The sequence below is a fragment of the Trichechus manatus genome, unplaced genomic scaffold (genome assembly GCF_000243295.1).
Source record: "Trichechus manatus latirostris isolate Lorelei unplaced genomic scaffold, TriManLat1.0 scaffold00048, whole genome shotgun sequence".
Taxonomy (NCBI): Eukaryota; Metazoa; Chordata; class Mammalia; order Sirenia; family Trichechidae; genus Trichechus; species Trichechus manatus.
In genome coordinates, this window is record NW_004443984.1 from 14,615,894 (window position 1) to 14,628,905 (window position 13,012).

The 13,012-nt window shown below is 51.5% G+C and overlaps 1 protein-coding gene across 1 annotated transcript in view; it reads right to left on the reverse strand.

Moving 5' to 3' along the window:
* The window catches only part of KAZN (kazrin, periplakin interacting protein), a 576,871-nt gene that overhangs the window by 9,525 nt on the left and 554,334 nt on the right, over nucleotides 1-13,012 (reverse strand). The window contains exons 11-13 of the mRNA XM_004377229.2: nucleotides 7,990-8,221; nucleotides 6,243-6,344; nucleotides 5,255-5,421 (exon numbers count right to left, since the gene is read on the reverse strand). Coding sequence (XP_004377286.1) covers nucleotides 5,255-5,421; nucleotides 6,243-6,344; nucleotides 7,990-8,221 — 501 coding nt within the window. The remainder of the gene's footprint in view (nucleotides 1-5,254; nucleotides 5,422-6,242; nucleotides 6,345-7,989; nucleotides 8,222-13,012) is intronic.

Consider the following 13,012-nt stretch of genomic DNA (forward strand, 5'->3'; position numbering starts at 1 on the left):
TTTCTAGGGCCTCAGGGACAAAGGACTGTTCCCACCAGTACTGGGCCCATTTCAGAAAAGAGAAAAGAGAGACAGAGGGAGGGAGGAACGGAAAGAGAAAGAGAGAGAGAGGAAGAAGGAGAAAGAGAAGGGGGAGGAGGAGGAGAAAGAGAAGAGAAAAAAAGGGAGGAGAGGCGGGAAGGGGAGGAAGCAGAGAGGAGAAAAGGTCATTGACTCCACCATTATTGCAGCTGAGCCTGGGCGTGGAGCCTTTTAAGTCCCCTGGGAGAGGCCTAGGGAGATGAGGCCATTGCTTAACATCAGTTTCCCCATAGTTTTGGCCACTCTCCCTGTCTTTCAGGGAAGCAGCAAGGTGTGGTGGTTTGAATCCCAGCCCCATGAGTTAGCTTTCAGTTTATGGCCCCAGGCAACATACACAATCTTGCTGTATCTTAGTTTCCATATCAGTAAAAAGGAAGTCCCAGTACTTGCCTCCAGGAAGTGACTGTGAGGTGACAGACCCTGGGCCTGCGACCCCACCTTACAGCCACCTCTGGGGAGAGAAGCAGGAGGAGAGAGAGGGAGGTGCTGGGCAGGCTCCTCCATTCTTTGAAACAAAATGGAGCAACTTTGGGGCTGTGAGTCACAAAGGCAGAAGAAGTGGAGGAGTATTAACAGGTGAGGTTGCAAAGTTTGTCTGATGCTTCAGAGCCTAAAGGGAGCCCTAGGCAGGGTGAATATTCAAGCAGAAACAAATGAACTAAAGGTGGAATCCGCCCTGTCCCCAACTCTGTGTTAGAGACAAGACATCACTTCCTAAACGCAGGAGAGATGGGAATGGTCACGCATTTTCATAAAGACTTTTCTTCTGGCTTCTCTGATGACCCAGAGAAAGCCTTTGAGACACCCCTGCTACTCCCTGCATCCTTTCTGTCTGCTGGGTTTTATTTCCTGGGATCTTCAATGCACAGTCCCAGACGGACACAGAGTTGGCCCTGGGCCAGGGTTTACCGGGAGGTGCAGGAAGTTGGTGCGCGTCAAAGCAGGTAAGATGAGACAATGTCAGAAACCACCTCCTTGGCCCTGGGTCATGTGTAGTGTCATGGTGATGGGAGGAGGCTAGGGAAGATGACATCATATTGGGACCTATAAAATCTTAGTGAATGTGTGTCTCCTGGATGTCCCCTGACTCCCTGGCCATGGGGGCATAATACATTGTGACTACAGTCAAAAGGAAACCATGATTGGTAAAGTAGAGGGCTAACAAAAACAAGGGAAACCCTCGATGAGATGGATTGACACCATAGTTGTAACAATGGACTCAAACATACCAATGATCAGGAAGATGGTGTAGGACTGGGCAACATTTCATTTTGTTATACATGGGATCCCCACGAGTTGGAGCCAACTAGACAGCAGCTAACAAGAACAACACAATCTCCCAAGATGCTCCCAGCCGATTGCTTCCCCTCTGTCTTCTTTAAGTGATCGTAGGACTTCAGGGGTCACATCTACTGAGGCTGCCTAGTATAGTGGAAAGTTGTTGGACAAGGAGTCCTTGCTGGCAGATGCCAAAGCTGCCATAGACCTCTCTTGTCTGGGGCAAATCACGGCACCTCTCTGAAACCTCATTTTTTAATCCTTAATATGGGGGCAAAAATCCTATTCACTCAGCTTCCCTCAGGGGTTGGAGGGATCAAATATAATACAGGATGGATGGCACTGTGTTGATGATAAATTATGCTTATTCCATATTACTATGGTCCACCCAGTCCAGGATTCAGTCTGGGATTGGGTCCTGGGTTAACCTCTCATATGTGGTTCAGTGGTAAAATTCTTGCCTTCCATGTTGGAGGCCTAGGTTTGATTCCCAGCCAGTGCACCTCATGCTTAGCCACCATCCGTCTGTCAGTGGAGGTTTGCGTGTTGCTATGATGCTGAATAGGTTTCAGAGGAGCTTCCAGACTAAGATGGACTAGGAAAAAAGGACTGACAATCTACTTCCAAAAATCAGCCAGTGAAAACCCTATGGATCACAATAGTCTCATCTGCAACTGATCATGGGGACAGTACAGGACTGGACAACATTTTGCTCACTTGTGCATGGACTTTCCATGAGTTGAGGGTTGATTCAACTGCAGCTAACAACAACCACATCTATCTCAATGGTTAAGGATGTGTCTTAAACCAGAATCTTTCCACCCAATAAGAAGCTTCCTGGAAGGACTCGCCCCAAAGTCTTTCCAGAAGGCTGAAGGCAGCAACAGAGTAGAGAGAGCAATAGGGAATTGGATAGAAGGGCTTCATTGCTTGGACCACCACAGAGATGCCCTGGGCCAACGTCCAAAGATCTTGGTTAATATAAACCCGTCAGACCCTCCCAAGCGTCTCACCACATGCCTGGGGATCAGTGCCTTCCCTGGCATTTCACTTAACTAGCGACTCTTGAGCCGTCAGGGATAGTCTCAAAAATCCTTAGGAGCCCATGGAGGTCTGTCTCCTCCAGCTGGCCTAAGACTGTTCCCCTGACCCATGGCAGAATCTCAGCAAAGGACCTGCAAAGTTCCGGAATCCCACATGGGGATCTTGACTCACGAGTCATGGGCGGACATGCCCAGCATCGTGGGAAGAGGTGAGAACAGGGAGTTGGACTTTGAGTCTGGGGCTGACACTGCCTCCAATTCCCTGGCTGACCAGCTTCAGTTTCCTCATATGTAACCAGGGGAATGACCAAGTCCATTTCCCTCTGTTATCAAGAGGTCCACTTCTTTCATCTCATTCTCAAAGGAGTCCTTGACTCCCTCCACAAAACTCAAGGACCCATTCTATTTGTCCCTCTACCATAACCTTCTCCTGCATTCACCCACTGGTCCCAGAGAGTCCTTAGCAGACCTGTGACTTCACGGGTGGTCGAGGGTTTAATCTGACACACCAATCCCTGCTAATGTTTAGCTAGTGCCACTTGCCTGGGGCTCAGAGTATTTTAAGTCTGTTACAAATCATGTGGCTCTGGAAGGGAGGTCAGGGGAGGTGGACAATGCTGAGAAAAATCTTTGCCCTGCACTGGTTGATTTATGGCTCACAGAATAGGGTTCTTGTCAAACTTTTGTCTCTATAAGAACCACCTAGAAATGCTAAAAATGAAAATTCCTGGATTCTGGCAGAAGATACAGGTAGGTCTGGGGTGGATCAGGGAATCTACATATTATGGGGACCCCAGTGATTCTGCTGCACTTGGGTATCAGCCTGACAATGGGAAAAGAAAGTTATGAACACCTGGACCCTGCACAGTTTTCTCCCAAGCCTCAGTTTCTCCTCCTGCATAAGGTGGAGTGTGGTCCAGCTGCTCCCCAAGACCCCACATGGTTTGATGGTTCAATATCCAGGCTTGAGTTAGAGAGCTCAGGTTCAAATCTGGGTTCTGTCAACAAAATTGACAAATCTTTAGCTAGACTGACCAAGAAAAAGAGAGCAAAGACTCAAATTACTATAGTCAGAAACAAAAGAGGGAATATTAACCATCTTATAGGGAAAAAAAAAAGATTTTAAGGAAATACTATGAATAATTACATACCAACAAATTAGCTGCTGTGGTTGTTAGTTGCTGCTGAGTCAATTCCAACTCATAGTGACCCCCCATGTGCAGAGCAGAACTGCTCCACAGGGTTTTCAATGGCTGTGACCTTTCAGGAGCACATCACCAGGCCTGTATTCTGTGGAGCCTCTGGATGAGTTCAAACTGCCAACCTTTTGGTTAGTAGTTGAGCACTTAACAGTTTGCACCACCCAGGGATTCCAAAAGATTAGCTAACCAGATGAAATGGACAAATTCCTAGAAAGATACAGACTATCAAGACAGACTCAAGAAGAAATAGAACATCGAATAGACCTGTAATAAGTAAAGAGATTGAATTAGCAACCAAAAAACTTCCCACAAAGAAAATTCCAGGATTAGATGGCTTCACTGGTGAATTCTACCAAATGTTTAAAGAAGAATTAACACCAATCCTTCACAAAGTTCCAAAAAATAGAAGAGGAGAGAACACTTTCCAACGCATTTTATCAGGTCAATAGTACCCTGAAACAAAAATCAGACAAAGACATCATGTGAAAACTGTAGACCAATATACTTTATAAATGTAGATGCAAAAATTCTCAGCAAAATACTAGCGAAACCAATTCAGCAATTTGTGAGAAAGATTATACACCATGACTAAGTGGGATTTCTCCCAGGAATGCAAGGTTGGTTCAACGTATGAAAATCGGTCAATGCAATACAACATAATAGTAGAATAAGGTACAAATCTGAGGTCTAACATGAACTGTGTGACCTTGTGCAAGTGCCTTGGCCGCTTTGAACAAGTTTCTCCATCTATAATGGAGTAATAATGACACCGATTGTCAGGAGAATGTAATCAGATAGTGTACATAGTAAGCAATCTATAAATGGTCACCTAACCATAAATGCTGATCATTTATTGATCACTTACTTGTGAATTATCTAATTTCATAATATCAGTGTGGTTGTCTTTGGGTGGTGCAAATGATTAAGCCTTTGACTACTAGCCAAAAGGTTTGTGATTTGAAGCTACCCAGAGGTGCCTTGGAAGACAGGCCTGACAACCTGTTTCTGAAAGGTCACAGCCTTGAAAACCCTATGGAGCAGTTCTACTCTGCACACACGGGGTCACCGTGAGTCAGAATCGACTCGACAGCAACCAACAACAGCAACCCTACATGAAATCATCGTAAGGAGAGAATCCACTGGGAAGGGTCTAGTTTATTTATCCTGCTAGGTCAATTCTCTGATCACTTTTCAGATGAGGAGTCTGGGGCAGGTGGGTTGACACAATCTGCTCGCCTGGACCATAAGAGCTGTTAATATGCTCATTTCTGCCTCCAAATCTTTGTCCCCAGCTACCTCTGTCTGAAACGGCCATCTCAACCTTTTATGCCCTTGCATATCCTCCCCAGCTCACATGGCCACTCCTTACATGTGCATTGCCCATTCTCTGTTCTAGAAATGCCCAGGTGTTTTCACATTTAACCAGACAGGTTATTCAGGACGTCACTGCTCTTCTACCTCCTTCAGGCTTAAGCACTTTGCTTCTCTGGGCCTCAGTTTCATGATCTGTAAAAGGGGACCACCTTGTTGCAAGGAACAAGTAGGATATGGTAAGTGATGGAGCCAGGATAGGAAGCCAGGACAGTCTGCTTCCAGAATCCGTATCCTTTATCTACACCTCACCCTGCCTGGGCCCCAGTGGACACTCACTTGGCTGGGTGGAAGATGGTGCTCATCTCCTCTGCCAGGTGTCTGCGGAGGATGTGCTTCCCACTGGGGATACCCAGGGCGGTGGCCATGGCCTCAGCATTGAATGTGGGTTCCAGGACAAGCACAGCACCGTGGACGCCACTATTCATCAGGTTGTCTGCATACTCCTGAGAGCAAAGGCACGAGTTCAGTTAGCCTGAGAGGGCCACCCTGTTAGCCTGAGAGGGTCTCCAGTCCCAGTTATCCTGAGAGGGTCCCCAGTTAGCCTGAGAGGGTCCCCTGTTAGCTTGAGAGGGTCCCCATTTGCCTGAGAGGGTCCAGGTTAGCCTGAGACAGTCCCCCTGCTGGCCTGAGAGGGTCTCCCTATTTTCCTGAGATGGTTCCCAGTTAGCTTGAGAGGGTCCCCCTGTTAGGCTGAGAGAGTTCTGTTTTCCTGAGAGAACCCCCCCGTTAGCCTGAGAGGGTCCCCCTTGTTTTCCAGAGAGGACCTCCCTGCCTCCTGAGAGGATCCCTCTATTCTCCTAAGAAGGCTGCCCTGCTAGCCTCAGAGGACTGCCAGCTCATATGCCTCCAAAAGGAAGGGCTTGACTCTCTTGGGGGTCAGTTAATTTACTACTGAGGGGGGACCCCCCAACACTTTCAGAGCGATGAGGGCAGAGCCAAGACATTAGTCACTGAGCCCCAGCCGACAGCCAGCCCATAAATATGTGTGGGGTGAAAAGATGGTTCTGGGCCTCAACCCCACCCTTGCTTATCAGAGTGAGGATGGCTCAGTGCTCCCCATCTCCGCTACAGGAACAGCATCATTACATGGGGGTCCTACTGCTGGGGGGCTAATGGTCCCCTCTTGAGTGACAGGAGCCGAAATATTCCTGCCAGGCTGGGCTGCCATGCCCGGTTCACAAACAAGAATATGGATTTACATACAGATTTGCATGTGATTTGCATGTGCCTGGGAGCCCCCATCCCACCCACCATCCCCACTCACCTTCAGGTCAATGTCTCGCACCCACTTGAGCACCCGCTGGTTGGTCCAGACCACGGGATCGATGTTCTGTGTCTCGCAGCGGGCCCGGCGCTCCTGGAGGGCCTTGTGGGGAGAAAGCTGGGTCAGTGGGACCGCAGGTGGCCGGCGTGAGGAGTTGTCCCAGCCTGGCCACCTACATCTGCACTAGACTCATCACTCCCTGGCATGGTCTTTCCTTCTGGGAAATGGGAAGAAGACACTGCTTCTTGGGGTAGAGGGAGCTTGGAGCAAAGTCACCTGTTCCCAGGAGTGTGGGGCTGGGGTGCAAGCCATGGCAGTCCCCTGTTATGTACCCTTGTGTCTGCTGTATCCCTCCCCCAGCTCACATGGCACAGGGAGGCCCTCTATGAATATTTTTTGGGGGAGACCATGAGGGACAGGGCTCCTGGGTCTGCCTGGCCTCTGGGGGCAGGGAGTGTCAAGTGGTATAAAACATCTCGCTCGGCACCCTGCAGACAGGGGTCAGCCTGCCACCCTTTTGCAAACCACCTTGGGGACCAGCCTCCTGACCTCCAGCCTCCTGCAGTATGCCCCACCCAACCAGCTCCCTAGCTGGCCATACCCCTCTCCACCCTTCACTGTAATGAGTGTCTTTCGTTTCTGTCTCCTTCACCCCACCGGGCTCCCTTGTCACCTCCTTGTACTAGGGCCCCCACAGTGGATGGGCCCAGCAGGAGCTAAAAAAAGGCTTGAGAAGGGGGTAGAGGGCTGGACACCCTCTCTTCCCAATCCAGAATGGCTTGTGCCCCACTCCTCACTCTCAGAAAAAAAATAAACAATCTGGACTCAGCTCACAGGGCCCAGCGCCCAGGGCCCCTCCTTGGTGAGATTGCTGGGTAGGCCATGGTTCGCTGAAGCAGGTGCTTAGAGAGCTCAGAATCATGGGGACACCCGGAGTCCAAACTCTTCAACAAGACCCACAGGCTTCTGGCTACCTGTCCAGTCTCCCCCCTTTCATTACGCCCAGTCTGGAACCAGCACCCAGTCACACAGAACTCAGTTCCTCTGTAGCCACAGACCTCTCCTCTGGGCCTTGCCCCATGCTGTTCCCTCTGCTGGGTTGCTTTTCCCCTCCTGCTTTCTATGGATTGATCCCTGGGATTCCCCCTTAAGGTCTCAGTCTAGCTGTCACTACCTCTGGGGAGCCCTCCCTGTCCCCTGGACTGGCTCAGGAACTTCTTCTCTGGGTTTCCATGAAACCCTGGGCTTCCCTCATGGGGGCAATTTCCCATGGTCATGTCGCCACCAGCGTCTTTGCAGTTGTCTCTAAGCAGAGACTTCTAGGGGAGGAGGGTTGTATCCATTTTCTTCCCCATGTCCCCTGATTGGCCTGGCCCATGGTAGGTACCCAGTAAGTGATTATTGGAAGAAGAGAGAGAGAGAGAAGGATGGATGGACAGACAGACAGATGGATGGATGGATAGATGGAGGGATGGCTGGATGGGTGGATGAGTGGACATATGGATGGATGGATGGATGGGTGGACGGATGAAAGGATGGATGGATGGATGGGTGGGTGGGTGGCTGGGTGGATGGATGGGTGGGTTGGTGGGTGGGTGGATGTGTGGATACATGGGTAGATGGATGGACAGAGGGTGGATGGACAGATGTACATATGGATGAATGCATAGACAGTGGATGCCAGAGGCGGAAGGGTGGCTGTGGAAGGTGCCACACACACACCTCCCTGCTGCATCCTGGTCCTCACCTCCCTGCTGAAGTTCACTTGGTACAGCAGCTCGATCCCCAGCAGGATGCTGACCTGGTGGAACTTTTTCGACACGTTCAGGTGCTTTTCCAGGTCCCGCTTCATCAGGGAGTTCAGCATCCGCCCGTCCACCAGGTGGTTCTGGAAGGCCTGAGAGTACTGGGACAGGCCGATGTCATTCAGCCAGGCCTTGGCCACCCAGTGATGGTCCAGGTCAGCAGCTCTGGACAGGCTGGGAGGGGAGACACAGCGAGAGAAAGGGACGGATGGGGCAAGTTGGCAGAAAGAGGGACAGGCAGAATGGGGCAGAGATGGGCAGAGACAGAGAGAGTGACGACAAAGACAAACAGGGAGACAGAGAAAGACATAGACAAGTGAGAATAGGGATGGAGTGGAGAGAGGGAGAGGAAGAAGAAAGAGGCAGAGCAGAGATGGGGAGAGAGCAAGATGGAGAAGGGAGAGACCGAGACAGGGAGAGGCAAAGACAAAGCAGGGGACAGAAGAATAGAAAGGGATCAACAGAGAGACAAACAGACAGATAACAGGAAAGAGAATGAGACACATTCAGATACACCAAGAGAGACTCCATGGACAGTGACAGAGAGCAGAAGGAACATGTGTGGCCGGAAGCAGCATCTCTGGGGACCCGCCTCAGCCCACCATTGCTCTCATGGGGGTCTCTGCGGAACCCCTGAAGCCCACAAAGCCCCAGACCGGCTCCTGTTGCTGGCGCCTCCCTTCTCGGCTGGCTCACCCCACCCCCTGCTGCTGCTCTTCTGTCCTCCTATTTGGAGTCCCAGGTGGTGCAACGGTTAACACACTCAGCTGCTAACTGAAAGGTTGTAGGTTCAAGTCCACCCAGAGGCTCCTCAGGAGAAAGACCTGGCGATCTGCTTCTAAAAAAATCACTCATTAGAAACCTTATGGAGCACAGTTCTACTCTGACACACATGGGGTCGCCATGAGCCAGAACCGACTCCACTGCAACTGTTTTGTTTTTTATTTGAAGTGACACAGTGGCCATTATGCAGTGTTCACTGCGGTGTGTGGTGTGCTGGAGGCCCTGCATGGGGAAGGTGTGGTTGCCCTCCTCATGCAGCAAACGAAGACGCTGAGAGTGCCCAGGGTCACAGGGTGGGCATGTTTGGGAGTCAGAATTAAAACCCACGTGTTGCTCATTCCAAGTCCTCTGTCTTCCCACCTCACTGCTGTGTCTCAGACTTCTCTGTATCCCATTCAGAACTTGTCCCTGTGCCACACACACAGTAGGTGCATGTTATGGACTCAATGGTGTCCCCCCAACATTGGTGTGTCAACTTGGCTAGGCCATGATTCCCACTATTGTGCGATTGTCCACCATTTTGTCATCTGATGTGCTTTTCCTGTGTGTTGTAAATCCTGCCTCTACGATGTTAATGAGGCAGGATTAGAGGCAGTTATGTTAATGAGGTAGGACTCACTCTACAAGATCAGGTTGTATCTGGAGTCAATCTCTTTTGATATATAAAAGAGAGAAGCAAGCAGAGAGACACGGGGACCTCACACCACCAAGAAAGCAGCGCCAGGAGGGCACATCCTTTGGACTTGCTGTACCAAGTGAAAAGCTCCTAGATGACAAGGACCGTCCCCCAGAGCCGACAGAGACAGAAAGATTTCCCCTGGAGCTGGCACCCTGAGTTCAGATTTATAGCCTCCTAAACTGTGAGAGAATAAATTTCTTTGTTAAAGCCATCCACTTGTGGTATTTCTGTTATAGCAGCACTGGATAACTAAGACAGTGCACAATGAATACTTCTCAAATGGATAAAAGTATGAAAAAAAAGTCCCATCAGCAGCCCTTGGCGGCTGTGGCAGGAGAGATCTGTCCTCCCTGCTGTCATTCCCCCTGACCGCCACACGGTGGCAGCCTCACAGAAGGAATGAGGGCAGCCGAATCCCACCTGCTGCAGACTTTTGAAAAATGGCTGGAGGCAGTGCCAGGTTCAAGTGTAGCATGGTCTAAGTAGAAGCCTGGGGACCAGGAAGGGATCATCAACTGGAAGGGAAAGTGGGGTGAGCTTGCAAAGTGGCACCGCCCTGCTCCTGGGATCAGGGGCCAGCTTCCTTCTCCTCCCCTCCCCAGGCAGATGAACACCCCCTCACCTACTTCCCAGCCCTGAGGGGAGAGAAAGGGGAGTAGAAACTGTGAGGATGGCAAGAGGCTTCCCTTCCTGCATCTGACTCTGAGGGTGGCCCTGCTGGTCATCCAGCCCGCAGACCTGGATGAGGTTTTTGACCCCACCTGACTTAGCCTCCTTCTTCCCAGTGTCCATGGCTCACTCCAGGCACCACCATCTCTACCCCCCATACACCTTCTAATGGCTCTCCCGGCCTCTGGGCTGGCCCTCTCCACTCCCCTTCTTCAGACAGCAGCCAGAGAGGACCATGCGCCCTCCTACTGCTGATCCTAGATGGCTCCTCATTGCCCTTCCTTTCCTCCTTCCATCCACACATATGTACTTAGAATCTACTGAGAGCCCTGTACTGGGTAGATGCTGGCCATATGAAGGACATCTCTTCCTAGGGACCCCTTCCCTCTTTCTCCGCCCAAGCTCTCCCATCTCTGGGTGAAAGCATCCATTTCCCAGGCTCCAGATTGCATCTGAGGGAGGGTTGGTTCAGTGGTAGAATTCTCACCTTCCATGTGGGAGACCCAGGTTCAATTCCTGGCCAATGCATCCCATGCATAGCTACCACCCATCTGTCATTGAAGGCTTGCATGTTACTGCGATGCTGAACAGTTTCAGCAGAGCTTCCAGATTAAGATGGACTAGGAAGAAAGGCCTGGAGATCTACTTCTGAAAATCCACCAGTGAAAACCCTATGGATCACAATGGTATGATCCATAACTAATCATGGGGATGGCTCAGGACTGGGCAGTGTTTTGTTCCACTGTGCATGGGTTCGCCATGAGTCGGGGCCAACTCAACTGCAGCTAACAATTCCATCTGTAAATATGACTCCCAAATTCAACTGTCCTATCTCTGAACCCCTACTTGCCATCTCTTTTTGGCCACCAGAGACACCTCACACTCAACAGGTTCCAAAGAATTGCCCCAACCCGTCTCCCAGCTGTTCCCCATCCCTGATCCCATCCATCCAGGTCCTAAGCCAGAAATCCTCCCCACCCCACCCCACCTGCCCTGCCTCTCCCCCTCCTCTGCCCATCTAATCCATAAATCACTCTGGTCAGTTCAGCCTCCAAAGTATACCGGGTTTCTGTCCCCTTGTCCCCTTCTCTCCTTTCCCTGGTCCAAGCCACCACCATCTTGCACAAACTTTACAAATCCACACTCCCCATCCCCAGATAGCCTTTCAAAACATCAGCTGGATCATGTCACTCCCCTGCATACAACCCACCCGTGGCTTCCCTTTGAGGGAATAAAATCCAAAGTCCTCTGAGTGGCCGACCAGGTCCCTGCCCTGGCCCTCACTGACCTCCCCTCCCCAGGGGCTCAGGCTCACCAGCTTCCGGGGGACATTTCCCAGAATGCACTGCACTCTGTGCCCCACGCCCCCACCCTGGGCGGTGGAAGGTGCTTTCCGGCCTCTCCCTGGACCTGTTTCCTCTCAGCCCTTCCTGCGGCTCCCTCCTCTCCCTCCTCAGGTCTCAAGGCAAACATCTCCTTCCTGGAGAAGCTCTGACTGACTGCGCTATCTGAACCTGGCCTGCTGCTCTGTGTCTAATTATTTCCTTCCAAGCACTAGTCACACACTGAATTCTAAAAGTTAACTGATTTGTCCACTAGTTTATCTTTCCCCCGCCACCCAACCCCACTCCACTAGCATGTGAGCTCCACCAGGACAGGAGCTGTGTCCCCGGCTGAATCCTCAGTGGTCAACATAGTGCTCCATGCACAGTGGACCCCGGAGAACACTTGCTGGAAGAAGGACTAGGCGGGGAAGGATGGATTCCCGGCTTCGCTGTCCTTCCCCTCCTCTCAGCCTCCTCTCTGGCCACCCAGAACCTTAGGTGGCCCCCCACGGGCTGGGGTCTGCTCATCTCCTTGCCTCCACCCCACCCTCTGCTGGGTTGATTCCTACAAGACTGCTGAGATGTCACTTTCCCTGGAAACCTCCTAGGACCCTGTGCTGGGCCAGGGCCCTCCTCTGTGCCCACAGCCCCAGTGAGTCCCATCCCTGCACTTGTCCCTCTATGGACAACTGCTGCTCATCTGGCCAGCTGCCCCACTACACTGTCAGCTCCTGGAGGGCAGAGGCAGGGCGTGGCTTATCCACCAGTGCCCAGGTCCCCCCGGCTCAGCATTGTTTTAGAGCCGGACGCATGAATGACAGGGGGGCTGGGTGAGTGACCATTTGCTCCAGTCCACCTGGTGACTGCCCCAAACTGGAGCCCTCTGGCCCGAGACAAGCTCCCGCCTGGGATGAAAAGTCCCAGGGCAGACTCCCTCCCGGCCCTGTCACTCAGAGGGACCCTGCCAGGCCCCAGCCCTCCCTGCTCTCATCTGGGCAGGAGCTGGAGCACATGGCTCTCTCACTCAGATGCTGCTGAGCCAGGCCTGTGACCAACAGGGACCACGGTGGCCTCCTCTCCTGCCTGAAGAAAGGGTTTGCTCAGCAAATCAATGGGGCTACAAGACTCAAAGCGGAGGGCTGGAGAGGGGGCACCTCGCTTCACCTGCTTGAGAGGGGCTCGTTTATAATCAGCAATACCCATCTGTGTGCCAACAATTCATGAGTCCTGCCCTTCAGAAGAGTCCTCTTTTCATTAAAGTGGTCCCCGTGGGGCTCAGCTTGGCAACCCTTCCCCGGCTGTGGGTAAGAGCCTGCGTTGAATAAAACGGCACGGCTTAGAAAGCAGTTCAGACATTTTATAAAACGTGTCACTGCCCCCTCCTCCCCCCACAAACTTGGGCCTCATTAGGTCTTCAAATCTGAGACTGGGCACAGAATTTAGACATCGCGGTCATGATTCAACACAGAAAATACAAGGCTATTCTGGCTTTGTTACCCTTTGCTCTTC